Raw genomic sequence first — 19,315 nt, forward strand, 5'->3', positions numbered from 1 at the left:
AGCAATCTGGTGTATGCTGTACAATGCAATGAGGATTGCACTGACCTATACATAGGAGAAACCAAACAACCGCTACACAAACGGATGGCCCAACACAGAAGGCCAAAGTCCTCAGGACAAGACTCAGCAGTCTATCTACACCTAAAGGAGAGGACACACTCCTTCCAGGACAGCAACGTACACATTTTGGACAGGGAAGATAGATGGTTTGAAAGAGGGGTGAAGGAAGCCATCTATGCGAAACTGGAAAAACCATCCCTCAACAGAGGAGGAGGTCTGCGACACCACCTGTCTCCCACTTACAATGCCGTCCTTTCATCTCTACCCAGGAGACTCCAGAAGCCTAGCCTCCAAGAACAACAGTCGGTCACTAACGGCTCCAACGACTCTCATGACCACTGAACAATGAAGTCGAAACTAACACCCCCAACGACCGTCGCTGCTAAACAAATGCAAATCGACAGCTCCGATAACGACGGGCACGGCCAAACATCGGTACACAAAAGAGCCACTCATACCTATGGCTCTGTTAGCGACGGGCGTTGGTAAACATCGGAACACAAAGAGCCATGGACTTCTATAGCTCTGACAACTAACGTTACGTTCGCTAACGTTAGTTGCTTGAATGAAAACCACAGCAGAGCTAGACAAAACTATTGGAAATACTATTGGAAATACACTGAAGATACTCACTCTTTATGCCCCCCAATCCAAGATAATAGCGCAGGTAGCAGGTTGACGCTCTCTCGAGTCTTGTCTGCCTGGTGCGGTGAACTGACCCTGACCCGTGAGCGTGAAGCCAGTCTCTTTTGATGTCAAGTCTGGGGAAGCCAGACAGCAGGCAGGTGCGGGTCACGTGAGGACGCGATATCGTTCAAACTTTTAGAAAAAGTAAAGTAGTATCAAAATAGAAGAACGACTTTATTTGCGATTTATTTTGTAATGCTTGTGAATTGGCTGCATCATGTTTTTTGTTTTAAATTTTACTGTGACAAAAAGGTTGAAATTACTCCTGTCTACAGAGTGCCGGATCTCAGCTCCGGTTGACCCGGGGGAGGAGGAGGAGGGGAAGTGCCGGTGTCGGGATCCGGGTAGCTCCGGCCCACTTTAATCACTGCCCCTGACGTAACCAACACGGCTTGAGTTGGGTGTTTCCCTACTGTACCCGGTATTAAAGTGTCCCCTGCTGTCACCAGAAGATAACAACATTTAAATAAATTGACGTACAGAAAGAATACTATTTATAAAGCAGCTGGCGATTTACATGTTTTAGATTTACAAATTTAAAAAAAAAATAAGGGGGAGGGGGTGTCAGTTTTTATTCAACTTCTAATAGAGGCTATTTTCCCATCCTCTACATACAGACTGCCGGAAACTGATTAGATTAAGAACAGATAATGAATCCCTTGTTCGCGCCTCAGCTCAATAGGTGGCGGTAGTGCAGTTTTTGTGATTAATGTCAACCGCTTTTCTACTTCAAGTGAAAGATAGAAAACCAGTTACTCTTTACTTTTTTTTAAAGCGGCACAAGTTTGATGGTAGAATTTAATAGGGTAAAATGGCATGATGTGACACTCCTGTACAGTAGGTGGCGGTATGCACCTTAAAGTTGTTTGCGAGCCACCAGTAAACTGGTAGAAGAAGAAGAAGAAGATAGGGAAAAACAGCCACGCGCGACACACTTCCAACAAAAATCAGTTACGTGCGACATAGTGCCGTTTGATTTCAACTCGTTTTATTTTCCCAGTGAGCAGCCGTGAGTAGTAGTAGTATTTGCAGTAGTACTACTAGTAGTAGTAGTTTGCGGTGTCCAGAATGAATCTTTTAAAATCGTTCGTCATCGAGCGACTAAGTGCAGCAGCTGAGGAGATATTAGGAGCTTTCGAGAGGACAATAGAAGAGCGCGAGAAAGAGATTGATCGACAGAGGAGACTGCTGGACATCATCCTGAAGCCCAGTGTTACCTTACACAGAACAGGTTGGTCAAATCAAGTTTGCGTGTGTTTCATCCATAATCAAAACATTCTTGCATTTCTTCTTTCAGTTTGATTTCCTTGTTTATTTGCTACGGGAATCAACACAGATCTGTGTGACTGTAGTTTGTGTAACCCCTTTTCCACTGGTGGGCAACGCCAAGCACATTTAAACGAGATAAAAGCCTGATGCTCCCAGTTACTAAAGTGTTACAATACACATCAACAGCGCAACAGGATCCTGAGTTCTCAGCGGTGGGATGGTGAGCTGGCTGAACCTCCTGTGTACTAGTAGGCTAGTGCCACTAATGACAATATTAGTGATTATTTACAATATGAATAATTAACCAAGATAATAATAAATTTAGTAGCGCGGTGCCTCCACTGTGAAAATACTACACTTACCGAAGGCTAGTGAATGGTGTATCTTCCCAGAATTAAACACGTGGTTAATGCAGATCTTATAACCCTGCTGTGTACTGAATTACTGTACAAGCTTATTACCAGCACTCTATAAGGAACCTAGGCTTTGAATATGCGGAAAATGAGCTGCCAATACACCCGAAATATAATTAATAATAATAGGATTTATTTGATAATAATGAGAGAGAAAGAGAGAGAGAGTACCACACGAGTGTAGTATTGTTGATTAAATAAACATTAATTAAAATTACACAGGGTTTGACAACCGGTCACAATAAACAGGAAGAATGTATCAAAAGAACATAAAAACACCCAGCGCTTTCCGTTGGGGCCCATTGGTGCACATTAAAGCAGTTCTCTGAGCGGAGGGCAAGGCAGCCACCGCTACGATGCCCAGGCGACGAGACAAAAGTGAGTTTGTGTGTGAGTATAAATGAAAATTTCGGGTTACTCACAACCCATCGCTCCCTCGACCGGGAGGCTGTGTGCAGTCCAGAGGATGGAAGGCGTAGTGCTAGCTGTCGGCTCCCCGGTAGCGGCCTCCACCCGCAAGATGGCCACAGGTTGCAATGTTCAGACAACCCTGGCGAAGATAATGGTCCTCCGGTGGGCCCAGCGCCGCAGAGCAGATGAAGCGAGTCCTCTTTGGACAGCAGACAAGTCCCAGGAATGGAGCAGAGCGGCTCCCCTAGTTAGATCACTGTGCAGCGCAGCCCGATGACTTCTGGCTAGCCTCCACCACTCCAGTCGGCTAACACACTAGCACTGGATGCTAAATCCACTTACCTAGCTAGCGGCGACACTGGCTATGGGGCAGAAACAAAATAATCGGCATACAAAAACAACCCCACCAGCAAGCATACGACCGCAGGCCAATCGCAACACTCCTGACCTCAAATGCGGGCCTAGTACCCGCATTTGCTGTGTATAAAGTCTCCGCGAAACGGGTGCTTAGATGGAGCAGCAGAAAAATGGCCCTCTCTCTTCGTCGTACTCCTCGGACCGCCTAACTCCTCCCTCTCCGTGAAGAGATCGACCGTTGCGAACCTCGTGATTTCGCGGGCATAACAACTCCACACCACATCATTGGCTAATAACAAAATTCAAATAAAAATACAAAGAGCAAATACATTCCATTGGTTTACATGTTTAGAAACTTATAAGAACATAGGAAATGTTTAAGACACAAAGCTTGCTGGTAAATGAAGTACCACAAAGCATGTACAGTAGATTTTAGAGGTCCTTACATTTATATCTATCAAAAGGCTAACGAGAATAACGCCTCTGAACGAAACTTTCAAACTGTGCAGTGTTGGACTGCAGCTCACTCTACCAACTCATTTTCGTCTATGTGAGAGCGTAGTCCTGCGTGTTCGTTGATAAAACAATAGAAGATGTTCGGTCTCAAAACCATTCATTTTATTTAGCAGTAAATGGATAAAGCATACAGAGCTCTGGGTCTAGATCTTCCTATCCCTGACAAGCAACAGATTGTGTCTGACTCTCTCTCTTTTCCCTGACCCAGTCTTTATACTATACAAAGTGTTGACTAAACATGATAGACACAATCCTCTTGGGACATCTTATCCTGTTCTTTCCCCCCACTTCTCTTCCTATAACTTACTCTGCATTTCTCTGTCTGCTGACATACTCCATACTTTTCCACTGCCACTATAGCCCCTCATGTCCTTGCAACAAGCCTTGTTCCTTATGCATATGATTTCCCAATGATTAATCTATCCTTATATCCCTTCTTCCAATCAATATGTTGTAATCATCATTATTAAACATCACACCATTGCATTTATCCACAAGTAATCGTCATTATTCAACATCACACCATTGCATTTATCCACAAGTCCCCCTTTTGGTCTCATATAAATGAGACCAACCAACCAATCAGATTCAAACATCACATTCAGCCTCTGTGTCACTGCCCAGTTCTTCACACCCTCCGTCCTCCATCAGAGCCACCGTCTCTGTCTCGACTTGAGCCATCTGATAGGGTGATGGGGGACTCTTCTTTTCGATGGCAGTGACGATCAACCTTTCAAACAGGGATCTGATACAGGGGATACAACAGCATCCACACAACTCAAGTGCAGTCATCATGCCTACCAGGGACAGAAACACAGACACTATCACACCTTTCTACTTCCCAAACCACTGTTCTTATTCCTCCCAGTGGGTTGTTTATACCTGAGTGTTCATGCATCTCCTCCGACAGGGTCCTAAGTCCTTTTAGGGCTATAGTTACCGAGCCATCTGGAGCAGTGTTGTTGGAGATGAAAGTGCAGCATTGATTGTCAAACATAGAGCAAACACCCCCTTTTTCAGCTAATAACATGTCGAGGGCCATTCTGTTTTGAACTGTCATCAACAAGGTGGCAGCTAATTGTTCAGATAAGCCTGCTACAGTGTCCCTAGTTTTATTGGCGAGCCTCAGGACGTTCTAATGGATATAATTAATTCTATCCACATTCTTATTGGGAGTGACTGGAAATAGCGCACTAATGATTGGGATGTTCTCAAATCCTGCTGCCACTTGATTTACCAACTTATACTCATCGGAACGCCCCTGGGAACGCCTATGGCATCTGTGTATGTGGTAGAACCATAGCCAACCTCAAATATGTCTCTCCTGTGGCAGGTATATGTGAAATTTGCCTGTTGGCGTGGCCCTAGCAAAAACAGGGGTAGAACCAACCTGACCATTGCACACGTTCCAGACCAATCTGCTGGCAGGCTGATATGTAGAGTCCTGTCCCCGCAATACCAAAACAGGTCAGCCCTTCCCCACACCATAGAGCTAGGGGTCGACCAACTGTTGACATCAAGTATGTTTTTGCACCAGCCGTCAGGCATGTGTCCCATCTTCATACCGGAGCTGGAGCTCCTAAAAAAACACGTATAGTTATTAGCTCTCGGGGTGAACGCCGGCGGCACCGTGGAGTTTTTAACGGGTGGAAAAATAGAGCTGAGAGTATTACAGTTAGGGGGTTCAGCTTGCATAGTTAGGGCCATCATGCAATGAAATCCTATAGGATCTGTATCGGGAAACAGAGGTACTGGGGCGGTGAAAAGAGTTGGTCTGGCCGAAGAACATGCAATACAATTACTCCTGTTCATGGAGGCAGCAGTAGCTGCCATCCAATCTAACCACAGGTTTTTGTCCCCATATCCAATAGCCAATTTGACAATATCGCCTCTCGTTAGTTTATTGTAATCTATGGTGATTACATCCTTGCTCTGTCTAGGTTTAATTTCGAATGCGCTAGTCGTGGCGTCTGTTTTCTTGGGGGACGGAGGTGTTAACAAATTCACCTTAATGAGACCCATGGTGTCCATGCCATCTTGATGTACTCCCGCAACCACATAGAATGCCTTTTTCTGACCTGTCATGAATGGATCATCCCACAGGTCGTGTATTGTCAACAACAGGGGATTAACCCAACCCGACTTATGTCGTAGTTGGCCGCGTATGAAACTAATCTTGTTAACCGTATCTGGATGTTTGACCGCGGTTTTGGTAGGTGTCCATGATGGACCAGTATACTGCCAAACCAGTTCCCATCCGGTACACAAACTGCCCATGCCAGAGTTCCTAAGCGGATCCCCCTGCCTTAGACAACTGGAGTGAGTTTCTGGACTTCCGCACAGGTATAAATCATATCTTCTCCACCTCTCCTTGTGTTTCCCACAATTAATAACATGGCATAAGTCAAATTGAAATGTCATGTTCGTTCCCAGAGTATAGTCTACGTCTATACCGCCATATGTTTTAATGCAGTAATCTGGTTGGCTCTGGCCTTCCCTCTTTGTTCTGTTGTGGTGTTGGTTTTGATCTGTGTGTCTGTCTCTGATGGATGATTCCCACATCCATATTGGAGTAACTGTTACCATAGAAATGACCCCGCACACTCCCAACCACCACCATTTGGCTTGGTGGGGTTTTCCCGTTCCCTCAAACATCTTAATCAACATATATCAAAAATTCTTAGCAAGCAAAACCTTCTTGTGTTCTGGTTATCAGTTCCTTGTATCCTAGAAAAACCTTTTCTGGGAGAGCTTTTGACCTTCTATAGTAACATCAGAACATTCTTTCCGCACCTGGCAAAACTCTTCATTCCAATCTTGAGTATATTGTGGCTTGCCTGAGTATATGCAAAGCCGGTTACTATAAATCTTATCCAAAAGTGATAGCTATAATAACTGTCGCCACGGATAGTGGCTCGTGTCTTTACACTTATTCAGAGTCAACTGTGGTGTTTCTTATCTCTTCCAGTGACCTAGCGGGTGAATCTGCTGCTGCACACTGGCTCCAGTGGTACCAGCTGTCTCCTTTGCCCTGTAGTTGGACCGCGTGTGATGTCCTCTCAACCACCTTGTAGGGCCCTGTCCACCTTGGCTCCGACCACTTCCTCTTGATCACCTTCAGCAGAACCCAGTCCGTAGTGGGCGGTGTCTGACCCTCTAGGTTCCCCTCTGCTGCTGCGACCTGTTTTGAGAAAGCTGACACCAAAGCTGTTAGTTGGTCATAGTAAGGTTTTTACTTCAGCGGATCTCTTTCCTTTTCCGTTGTTGGGATTCCAGCTCCTGGTCCCGGGAACTGCTGCCCTGTTGTCAACTCACATGGAGTGTAACCTGTGATGGAGTTTACTGAGCTCCTAATTGACATTAGAGCTAGGGGTAGGGCATCCACCCAACTCATTTTTGTTTGAGCACACTTTTCCTATTTTTCCTTTAATGGACTGATTCATTCTCTCCACCTTTCCCTGTGATTGGGGGTGATACACTGTTCCAAACGCATGTTTCAGTCCTAGGGCCGCTTCTACTGCCTGCAGGTCTTTGTTCTTAAAATGTGTGCCATTATCTGACCTGATTCTTTTTGGAAACCCATGCGTTGGTATGTATTGGTTGATTAGGAATTTGATTACCGTTTTGGCATCTTCCTTTTTAGCAGGTACTGCTTCTGGCCAGCCAGTGTATGCATCCACGGCGACCAAGAGGTACCTATACCCATTTACTCTTTCCAACATGTCAGTGTAATCTATTATGATTTCTTTACCTGGCATTTTTGGCAAAGGAAAATTTCCCTCGTGTGGCTTTACTGTAGCCCTGATATTGTATTCTGTACATATTTTACATTCCCTGATATGGTTCACAATCATTGCGGGCAAAAATGGATGCCACCAATGGGTCAGATGTCTCTGCATCTGTGCCTTCCACAATGTGTTAGACCGTGCGCCTCCGGTAACACGGAAGCCATCCACCCTTGGGGTAACACAGGTCGGCCGTCCGGCGACCTCCACACTCCTTCGGAGTCCGTTGCCCCTCTCTCTTTCCAAACTGTGAACTCTTGAGGAGAGGCTTTCTGTTGTTCCTTTATTAACATAATTACATCGCAGGCAGGTAGTAAATCATACACCGTTTTCCCCACCTGCATCATCATGTATTGGGCTGTGTAACCTGCTGCCCTTTTAGCTGCAGAGTCTGCCTCCTGATTTCCTTTTGCTATCATTGTTTCAGTTTTGTCGTGACCTCTGCACTTTATTACTGCTACCTCTGTTGATTTCATTAGAGCTTCTACCAGTCTCTTGATGTCTTTCTCATGTTTGATTGGGGTTTTTGCTGCTGTCAAAAATCCTGCTCTGATCCACTGACTGAGCTCCACCTGTATTGCTCCTACCACGTATGCCGAGTCTGTGTAGATGTTTACTTTTTTCCCTTCTGCCCATTCTAATGCTGCTATCATTCTCTGTAATTCAGCTAGCTGCGCTGATTCTTTTCCTATTACTCCTCCTGTCACTACCTCCTCAAACCCTTCATCTGTTTGTCTTACCACTGCATATGCTGCCTTCAGTCCCCCCGTGGGATGTCTGTAACAACAGCCATCTGTGAACAGCACTTCCTCTGGGTCAGCTAAGGGTTTTGCCCGTAAATCTGCTCTGACCTTAACATCTTTCTGTTCTCTTTCTTCACACACATGTGGCTCACCTTCCCCCATGTTATCTGCCATCTTGAGTCCCTCGTGTGTGAATGTTATGTGTGGTGCATTGAGGTTTTTTCCAACCTTGTCTGTCTTAGTGATGTCATGATGAATGCTGCGGAGTTCACATAGGCCACTATGCTGTGTGTTGTCAGGACTGTTAGAGTATGTCCCATGACTATGTGTGCTACTTTAAGAATTTTTGCTACCCCTGCTGCATGTCTTGTGCATGGTGGATGTCTATTTTCTGTTGGATCGAGTGTCACACTTGCATACATCATCACCTGCCTACCTCCCCCTTTTTTTCTGAAAAACACCATTTACCGTATGTGATTTTTCTGAAACATCCAGATAGAATGGCTCTTTGTAGTCAGGCACTGCTAAATCAGCAGCGTTTGTGAGAGCCTGTTTGAGGGAAACGAAGTTGTTCTCTGCTTCAGTGGTCCATTGTAAGCTTGCTGGCAAATTTATCATCCCCTGCTCATTGACCATGGCCCTTAAGGGGTGCGTGAGTTCCCCATGTGATCCTATGCACTGTCTGCTGTAGCCCGTCAACCCCAGGAATGAGAGCATGTCTTTCACTGTGACTGGTTTAGGATGGTGTAGGATTGAGGATCTATGGGCTGGGGACACACCTGTTCCTCTACTAGAGATAATTCTCTCCAGGAACGAGACCATCTGTCTGCAGCACTGGAGTTTGGTTTTTGAAACTTTGAACCCAATGTGATACAGCTGAGTTAATAGGGATTTGGTGGCTGCTAGGCAGGAGACATGATCTGGAGCTGCCAGAAGGATGTCATCCACATACTGAATCAACACCACCCCCTTTGGGAGGGTGAGATCAGTGAGCTGCTGTTTCAGAAGCTGATTGAACAGCCCAGGAGACAAGATGAAACCCTGGGGAACCCTCGTATACCTTAGCTGTTGGCCTTTATAGGTAAACGAGAAGATGTCTCTCACATGGTCAGCTAGTGGTAGGTAGAAAAATGCATTGGCCAGATCAATACAGGAAAACCATTTGTGTTCTGGGGACAGTGCAGACATAGCAGTGTATGGATTTGGTACTGGGACTGTAGGAGTTGACACAATACTATTGACCCGTCTAAGGTCGTGAGCCATTCTGTATTTCCCTGTATTTTGCTTCTCTATTGGTAAAATAGGTGTGTTCCAGCCAGATTCTGAGGGCTCCAACACCCCCATCGCCAACAACAGTCCCTCAATAGTATCTGTGATCCCTGCTTCTGCCTCAGGTTCGTGGGAGTACTGTTTCTGCCAGATCGGAGTGTGATCTGTCAATTCAAAAGAGATTGGATCAACATTCTTGCAGTGGCCTACATCAGTTGGGCCTGCTGACCATAACACCTCAGGGAGAGTGTCTATCATGCTTGCGGCGTCAGAGTGATCAGCCTTCTCTCTGCCATGAAATCTCTCTATTTGTCTATGTTCTAACAGCACTTTGTCAGCCGTCTTGTGCATGATCCTGTAAGCTTTTTCGGATAGGGAGTACTGTAATTCAGGGAGTTGGGTCCAAACCCAGTCTGTCAGTGCCATCAGACGCTTGCACATTGGCCCAAGATCTCTAGCCTGGTGTTTAACATGCACTGCTAAGGTGATATGGGGCACCGCCTCTTCAGACATCTCATAGCACTCAAATTGTTCTGGTGTCAATTCAACAGCAGCTGCCACACCTTCATTCCCCACTAGAGTACAGCTAGACAATACTTCCCACTGTGTCCCTTCAATGTCATTGTAAAAAGTTTGCTGATAAATTTCATCCCCGTCCCTATCATAGTACAGAGTAACATGGAGGGGAGTAGGGATGTAGCATTTGGACCCACGGCCGCCACTGATGATACAGAGTCTGTACGCCTTTGCTTTGCTTGCTTTCAGGTTCTAGGAGTCCCCAGTATATATCTGCCCAGAGTCCTTCAGCCGTGGGTGAAACATCAGCTGACAACAACATTTGAGAGCTGGACTGGATCATTGACAGAGAACAGTTCACAGAATACCCATTGGGAAAAGTCACTACCAGTCCCTCTGGCCCACACATGACTGATGCCCCACACCTCACCAACACATTCCGCCCCATCAAATTGACTGGGCACGCTGGTGATGAAATGTATTGATGTAAAAAAGTCTGTCCTGCCACCGTAGTAGTCAGAGGTGTCGTCAACAGCAGATTTTCTGGTTTACCCGAGAACCCTACTAGCTGGACGCTAGAGGATGAAAGGTTGGACTGAGACATGGCGCACGTGATAGTGGAAAACCTTGCACTTGTGTCAACTAGGAAATGCAGATCCATGTCCATTACCCTTTTTTGCAGGTAGGGTTCTGCCAGCCCCACCTGCCCTTGAGTTCCCGGGCCCCTTCAGTACTCATACCCCTGACCACCCTGCATGGTCTGGGGATATTGTCCCTGCGGTGGAGCTGCTGCTGCATGAGGGGCTTGATGAAGTGGAACCATAACTGGAGGCGGCCCTTGGACCGGGGGCTGCACATAACCACCCTTGTTGCTGGCTGGACCTTGACCTCCCCTGGGTCCCCACAGCACGGGACACTCCCTTCTCCAGTGTCCAGGCTGGTCACATCCAAAGCATGTAGGTGGCATACCTCTGGGTCCTCCGCGACCCCTCCCTCTACCTCTCATGCCTCCTGTTACCCCTACAGGCCTGCCCCCATAAGGGGAACTAGGCACTCATTCAGGCACTTGGTACAAATTTGGGGTGAAGTTTTGTGGTGGCGGCTGTTGAACCATCTGATTGGCTACCTTTTGGTTTGTCTTTTTAGCATCATTTACCTTTTTCCTTGCCTCATCCAATTGGAGCTTTAGGAGCTGTACCTGGGCTGACTCTGTGCTCTGTCTATCCTCAGCCTGTGTAGCCTTGTGTCTTTTCATATGATGAATCAGATGTTTTTCCCATTGCTCAGTAGAGCAGCCTGGGATGTCTGGATTGCCCTCCATGGCATCTTGTACTGCTTTGGGCATTCCAGCCATAACAGCTTTTCTAAACAGTGTGGTCTGTAACTGTCCTGAACCTGGATGGCTTCCTGTGGTGTCTGTCCATATGCCTTTGCATCTGCCTAAAAATGCTGACATGTCTTCTCCGTCTTTCATGGAAAAGCGGGAATTTATCCCTCATTGCCCTTCCCACAACTGTGGCTTGTCTGGTAAATGGTTCTGAATCTGGTAGATAACTAGTGCCTGCTGCAGCCTCAATCTGCTGTATTTCCCACATAGCTAGTTGTTTTCCCAATAATGCTCTCCAGTCTCCCATAGCTAATTTGTGTCCCAAGGTGTGTTGGCAAAATTTCTCCATCCAGGGCCCTCCTCACTCAGTGGGAGGGGGCATCTTATCCAGGATGCAATTCATGTCTGTGAATGAGAATGGTTGATACACATCCCCCGTTTGGGGTCCTTTATATATCAGTGGCAGTTGATGATATCTAGCGGGTGGTTGTATCTGTTCTCTGTCCCTAAGCTGGTGTCTATGCCAGTGGTCAGCACGGGGCGCTATATGAGTCTGGTTGTGCCTGGTTAGTGCCCCTGCAAATTGTGACTTTGTCTTTGTCTTCCTCATCACTCCTCATACCCCCTGCCTCTGTACCTGCCTCCGATCGCTCCTCGGGACCGTCTGCCCTATTCACTTCCTCTCTTATCTCTCTGAGCTGTCTCTCCTGGAACCCATCCATTGTTTCAACCCCCTGACTCTGTATCCTCCACTGTCCAGCTCCTCCCCCGTATGGGGTGGAGCATGCTTCTGGCCCTGTCGTGGGTGAGCTTCTTGCCTGGTTTATCTCTTCCTGTCCGCTTATCTGTTCATGTATTGTCCTACTCGCTTCTCTGGCTTCCTGCACCCAGCTCTGTCTCCCTCTCCACATCATCCACCTCTAATATACTCCTTTTTACTACTTCCTTTAACCTCTCCCTAGCCACTCTGTAGTCCTCCTTTCCTATTGCTGTAATTTTCATTACTCCTTCTTCCACATGCATGAGTGGTCTTTGCGGTGTGGGATAAGGAGGGGGTTGTATTCCGGGTATTTTGGGATATATTGGCGCCGATGCTTCTGTTTTTTCATTTCCTTTATCTTTTTCTTTGGTTATTTCTGAGTGTTTTTGATTAATTTCTACTGCCATGCAAGCTAAGGTCATGTTGTGTAAGTGGGCTCTTCTCTGTTCATTTTCCTCTCCGTCTTTTTTCCATTTTCTTTTGATTAACATGGAAACTTTTTCCGCCTTCTAGTGTTCATCTGCTTTCTTATTAGCTTGTTTTTCTGCCTTCCTTAGGTATAATATCAATCTCTTCCTTTCCTCCTCGTTGGGGACCTTACCCTGTGTTTGTAAGTCTTTCCATATACTGTCATACACCCCAATCTTGGTGTCTCACTTGTTCTTAGGGAGCCCTGCAAAAATGTGACTCCTGCTTCTTTCCCATTGTTGCTTAACGGTCAACATAACATTGGGAGGGCAACCTCCGTATTCTTCACACTCCCTGTCAAATTCCCCTTCCATTGTGTTTTATCTATCCTCTCTCAGTAGCCAGCTGGTTTGTATGACACTTGCGTTCTGAGCCACCAACCCAATCAGAGAAGAGTTCAGTAGCCAGTCAGTTTGTATGGCACATGCGTCCCGAGCAACTGACCCAATCAGTGAGTTTTATCAGGCAGTTTACGTTGACACCAGTTAGGTTTCCACTGCTGATTCTTTCTCACTGAGACACTCCCTCCTTCCTCTCTGAGACACTACTGAGTTTCTACCACCCTTACACACAGTTTTATCAAACAACACACTTTTTAATCATACAAAATATCAAACATTCCCGCTTGCCGTTAAAACACAGCACATATCATAAACAAGTGAGCGCTGCTTTTATGGGGACTTTTTTTTTTAACCCCAAGGGTCTCTAAACCTATTCACTCGGGCCTCTAATCCCTTATACGGACATGCGCTGCTTTTATGGAGACTTTTATCCCATGGGTCTCTAAACCCGTCCGTATTTCCCACGTGCATGCGCTGCTTTTATGAGGACTCTAACCTCATGGGTCTCTAAACCTGCACGTCTTCTTTTCAGTACTGTTGTTGCTTTCAAGGGCCTCTAACCCCCGGGACTTTAAACCCGTGCGTTTCAATGCTTTATTCATCCACTTTAACTAGGAAACTTGTCGTATAATGACAACACACAATTTGGTATAGCCAATAACAGAACTTCGATAAAACAGGCGTCTGTTTACCTTAGTTTTTTTCAGCAGCCACTTGTTGTTGCCATCACACTGCAGTTATCCGTTGTCTTTTACTTCTGTGGTCAGTCCGTCACTTCTCCATCTTTATCACGTCGGGGTCACCAAATTGTTGGACTACAGCTCACTTTACCAACTCATTTTCATCTATGTGAGAGCGTAGTTCTGCGTGTTTGTTTATAAAGCAATAGGAGAAGATGTTCGGTCTCAAAACCATCCGTTTTATTTAGCAGTAAATGGATAAAGCATACAGAGCTCTGGGTCTAGATCTTCCTATCCCTGACAAGCAACAGATTGTGTCAGTTCACGAAGTCTGACTCTCTCTCCTTTCCCTGACCCAGTCTTTATACTATACAAAGTGTTGACTAAACATGAATGTGTGGTCTTCTTTGTGATTGGTCCGTTGATCTGACTCCATTTCCACCTCAATGATATCCGGACTCCAAGTAATCTTCTTCTGCAGCTGCTGTGACCTCCTGCTCCTATTTCTGAAAACACAGATCACAGCACATCCTGTCTCTACTCCCCCAAGGCCACAGCACCCCTATTGTTTTCTTTTACCATTTAGAGCCGCTAAGGTTAGCGACCCTCACTCGTTTACCTTCTCTGGAGATAGACACAATCCTCTTGGGACATCTTATCCTGTTCTTTCCCCCCACTTCTCTTCCTATAACTTACTCTGCATTTCTCTGTCTGCTGACATACTCCATACTTTTCCACTGTCACTATAGCCCCTCATGTCCTTGTAACAAGCCTTGTTCCTTATGCATATGATTTCCCAATGATTAATCTATCCTTATATCCCTTATTCCAATCAGTGCGTTGTAATCATCATTATTAAACATCACACCATTGCATTTATCCACAAGTAATCATCATTATTCAACATCACACCATTGCATTTATCCACAGCAGAGACTTCAATCACTATCTCCATCCGGTGCGCCGCGGGTCTGGACGGGTTCGTGCTTGTTTATTTATGTGAGGGAATATTTCTGTTGCACAGTCCTAATATGAAGCTGAAAGCTGCTAATGCAAATACAAGTATAGTGAAGTTCAAGTACCGTTCATTTTCTAAATACTGCACCTTATATGTATGTTCATTTTGATATTTTATTTACGTGAGGGAACGTTTAAGTAAGATTTACTTTTTTATTAGTAGGTTGCAGCCAGGCGTTCCTCCAGATTTGATGTGCATGATTTTAGCAATGAAACGGCTGTTTAAAAAAAAAACTCTTATTGAAACGCAGTCACCTGGCCACTCCTAATGTCCACACTCCCATGAATACTTTAAAGCATTGTGAAACCAGAGCAGGCCCTGCCCCTGATAATGACCTCTTCAGTCTAAACTGTCTGCAAGTATCCCATAACAACTGAAACCAACGACATTTCATATGCAAATATGGGAGTGACTAGTAATTATCGTTTCAATGGGTTTGTGTACTATTCAGAGAGGATTCAGCCATGTTTGCAATCACAGCATAGTAAGATGGTGACAGTTGCAAGCTTACCCCCCCCCCCCCACACTTTTTCAGGGATGGTCGCTCTCTCTTCACATAGATGGTCTCTTTGACTCCTCATTCAAACTAGCGTTCCACCCTATCAAGGATGTGCACGTCCTCATCCTTGAAAGAGTGGCCACTGGCTTGTAGGTGGGTGTAGACTCTGGAATCCTGGCCAGCGTCTGTTTAGTTTCCCCTATGTACAAGTCATGACAGTCCTCCTCTTGTGTTCCAGTGGATGATGAGAGTCAAAGCTTAAGTACTGATCAGTACATGTTGGTTTATGGTGTTGGACTGCAGCTCATTCTACCAACTCATTCTCGTCTATGTGAGAGCGTAGTCCTGCGTGTTTGTTGATAAAGCAATAGGAGAAGATGTTCGGTCTCAAACCATCCGTTTTATTTAGCAGTAAATGGATAAAGCATACAGAGCTCTGGGTCTAGATCTTCCTATCCCTGACAAACAACAGAGTGTGTCAGTTCACGAAGTCTGACTGACTATTCTTTCCCTGACCCAGTCTTTTATACTATACAAAGTGTTGACTAAACATGAATGTGTTGTCTTCTTTGTGATTGGTCCGTTGATCTGACTCCATTTCCGCCTTGATGATATCCGGACTCCAAGTGATCTCCCTCTGCAGCTGCTGTCGTGAGATCCTGTTCCTGTTTCTGAAACCACAGAGCACAGCACATCCTGTGTCTACTCCCCCCAGGGCAACAGCACCCTTGTTGTTCCTCTTACTACTCAGACATTATTGTAGCCGCTTCCTTCTAACGGTTAGTGCCCCCCAGTGCCCCTCAGTCTTTTACCTTCTATGGGGGTAGACACAATCTTCCTCATGGGACATCTTATCCTGTTATTGTCACCCACTTCTCTCCCTATGGCTTACTCTGCATTTCTCTGTCTGCTGACATACTCAATACTTTTCCACTGCCCCTATAGCCCCTCGTGTCCTTGTAGCAAACCTTGTTCCTTATGCATATGATTTCCCAATGATTAATCTGTCCTTATATCCCTTATTCCAATCAATACGTTGTAATCATCATTATTAAACATCACACCATTGTATTTATCTACAACGGTAAGCATCAATAATCAAATGTCCCCCATCACCAATTGCAATTTCACAGTCTAAAAAGGCTAACCTGTTGTTTTGCACATCCTGCCTGGTGAACTTGATGTGGTTGTCCACCGAGATAATGTGGTCAGATACAGATTAGACGCTACACGTAGTCTAGGTTTACCTAAGACACGTTAACAGGATGTGCCAGTATGGCAAAACTTCAGTAGGTATCCTGAATCAAATTTAACCTACCTCTGTAGATGTAAATAACAGCATTGATCTTGTTTTTCCCTCTATCCAGACTTTGTACAGTTATCTGATCAGCAGCATTGTAAGCAGGAGAGAAACCCCATTCTGGCCAAGGAGGAACAACGGGAATTCTGGTTCAGTCCACAGGAAGACCAACTTCCATTGCAGGAGGTAGCTGATACCTCTGAGTCCATATTTATCCCTCTTTGTGATGGAAATAATGTTGATCAAGATCAGCCTCTGCCCCCGCAACTCTACCAAACCCAGACAGAGGGAGACACAGAGCCCCCAGCTGTCACCTCATTTGAACTGAAACAACTAGAAGCCAAAGAAGACAACTTTTTAATATCAGAACCAACAAGTGACCACCAAACCCTCTCTAACTGCTGTCATGTAACTAAGAGTGAAGCTGACCATACTTGCAGTCACCGAAACTGTGAGGCGGTGGGTTCAACTCGGAGAACAAGGATGAAATCTTACAAAAAACCCTACAACAAGTGCAAAATTTGTGGGAAAGTTCTTTATAATTTGGAAATTTTTAAAATTCACATGACATTTCACACAGGGGAAAAGCCTTTCAAATGCACCACTTGTGGGAGAGATTTTACCTGGAAGTATGACATGGAGAGGCATACAAGGACTCATGCAGGGGAGAAACCATTCAGATGCACCATGTGTGGGACAATGTTTACCCACAAGTCACTTTTACAAAGGCATGTAAGGACTCATACAGGGGAGAAACCATTCGGATGCGCCACATGTGGGAAAATGTTTACCCAGAAGTCACATTTACAAAGGCATGCAAGGACTCATGCAGGGGAGAAACAATTCACATGCGCCACATGTGGGAAAACGTTTACCCGGAAGTCACATTTACAAGGGCATGTAAGGACTCATACAGAGGAGAAGCCATTCAGATGTGTCACATGTGGGAAAATGTATACCCACAAGTCAAATTTGAATAAACACATGAGGACTCATACAGGGGAGAAGCAATTCACATGCGCCACTTGTGGGAAAATGTTTACCCAGAAATCAGATTTACAAACACACATAAGGACTCATACAGGGGAGAAGCCATTCAGATGTGTCACATGTGGGAAAATGTTTACCAGCAAGTCATATTTACAAATACACATGAGGATTCATACAGGGGAGAAGCTACTAGATTGCGCCACTTGTGGGAAAATGTTTACCCAGAAATCAGATTTACAAACACACATAAGGACTCATACAGGGGAGAAGCCATTCAGATGTGTCACATGTGGGAAAATGTTTACCAGCAAGTCATATTTACAAATACACATGAGGATTCATACAGGGGAGAAGCTACTCGATTGCGCCGCTTGTGGGAAAAGGTTTACCCTGAAGTCAAGTTTACAAATGCACGTAAGGACTCATACAGGGGAGAAGCCATTCACATGCACCACTTGTGGGAAAATGTTTACCCTGAAGTCAGAATTAAAAACACACATAAGGATTCATACAGGGGAGAAGCCATTCGGATGCACCACGTGTGGGAAATTGTTTTCCGACAAGTCAAATTTACGAGCACACACGAGGAGGACTCATACAACTGAGAAGCCATTCGGATGCGCCACATGTGGGAAAATGTATCCCCGCAAGTGTGATTTACAAACACACTTGAGGAGTCATACAGGGGAGAAGCCATTCGGGTGCACCACGTGTGGGAAATTGTTTTCCCAGAAGTCAGATTTGAAAAAACACATGAGGATTCATACAGGGGAGAAGCCATTCACATGCGCGACTTGTTGGAAAATGTTTACCCGGAAGGCACATTTACAAAGGCACATAAAGACTCATACAGTGGAGAAGCCATTCAGATGCACCACGTGTGGGAAAATCTTTATCCGGAAGGCATGTTTACAAAAGCACTTAAGGACTCATCCAGTGGAGAGCCATTCAGGAGCTGTGATTGTGGAAATGGGTTCAGCTCAAGATGGCATCTCAAACAACATGTCATGATCCATACTGGTGAGAGGCCTCACAGGTCACTGCAAAAAAGTAAACTGACTATTCATCTTAATCATTTCATATTGCAACATATGTCAGAGGATTCAATTGAATCATTATATGGTGCAACTGCACAAACAATATATGATGCCTTTATGATAATTTTGTTAATATGGAGAAGTCACTTAGATGAGCGATAAAACATTTCTTTTAGGAAAAGTTGTGCCCAGATGAACTGATTCGACTTTCTTTGATCTTCTTACCTGAATTATTGATCATGCATAAAGATTTACTGGTCATGGATAAACAGCATCACTATGGTGTTACTACATGTGGAACAGGATACTGTGAAGTGCTAGTCACAGACCAATTTACAGCTGAGGGCTTGAAACAGTCTGCAGTCTGGTACCAAAAAGATGGAAAATCCACATTCCATATAGATGCCGGTTGGCCACCAGGGCATCAATCACAGATATGTAAAGATATTGATAACCCCACAGTAGCCACTCAGGCTGTTGAAAACCCTCTAATGCATGTAAGGTGCTTTGATACTGTAGATAAATGCAATGGTGTGATGTTTAATAATGATGATTACAACGTATTGATTGGAATAAGGGATATAAGGATAGATTAATCATTGGGAAATCATATGCGTAAGGAACAAGGCTTGTTACAAGGACATGAGGGGCTATAGTGGCAGTGGAAAAGTATGGAGTATGTCAGCAGACAGAGAAATGCAGAGTAAGCTATAGGAAGAGAAGTGGGGGGACAATAACAGGATAAGATGTCCCAAGAGGAAGATTGTGTCTATCCCCATAGAAGGTAAAAGAATGAGAGGCACTAACCGTTAGAAGGAAGCGGCTACAATAATGTCTGAATAGTAAGGGGAACAACAAGGGTGCTGTGG

At 45.1% G+C, this 19,315-nt stretch overlaps 1 protein-coding gene across 1 annotated transcript; it reads left to right on the forward strand.

The window, feature by feature from the left end:
- The first annotated feature begins 1,777 nt into the window (after positions 1 to 1,777).
- Positions 1,778 to 18,516, forward strand: LOC130122563 (gastrula zinc finger protein XlCGF57.1-like). The gene is made up of 3 exons (XM_056291495.1): positions 1,778 to 1,978; positions 16,487 to 17,708; positions 17,793 to 18,516. The coding sequence occupies exons 1-3, from the start codon at positions 1,816 to 1,818 to the stop codon at positions 18,418 to 18,420; spliced, it is 2,013 nt and encodes a 670-aa protein (XP_056147470.1). The 5' UTR covers positions 1,778 to 1,815; the 3' UTR covers positions 18,421 to 18,516.
- The last annotated feature ends 799 nt before the right edge of the window (positions 18,517 to 19,315 follow it).

This window comes from Lampris incognitus, chromosome 13 (assembly GCF_029633865.1).
Source record: "Lampris incognitus isolate fLamInc1 chromosome 13, fLamInc1.hap2, whole genome shotgun sequence".
NCBI classification, from domain to species: domain Eukaryota; kingdom Metazoa; phylum Chordata; class Actinopteri; order Lampriformes; family Lampridae; genus Lampris; species Lampris incognitus.

What these genes read in the sequence shown, in the direction of transcription:
- LOC130122563 (XM_056291495.1), top strand. Translation starts at nt 1,816, where the DNA reads ATGAATCTTTTAAAATCGTTCGTCATCGAGCGACTAAGTGCAGCAGCT. An exon ending in TGTTACCTTACACAGAACAG is followed by an intron (nt 1,979 to 16,486) that starts GTTGGTCAAATC and finishes CCCTCTATCCAG; the next exon opens with ACTTTGTACAGTTATCTGAT. An exon ending in TGTGTCACATGTGGGAAAAT is followed by an intron (nt 17,709 to 17,792) that starts GTTTACCAGCAA and finishes TTGTGGGAAAAG; the next exon opens with GTTTACCCTGAAGTCAAGTT.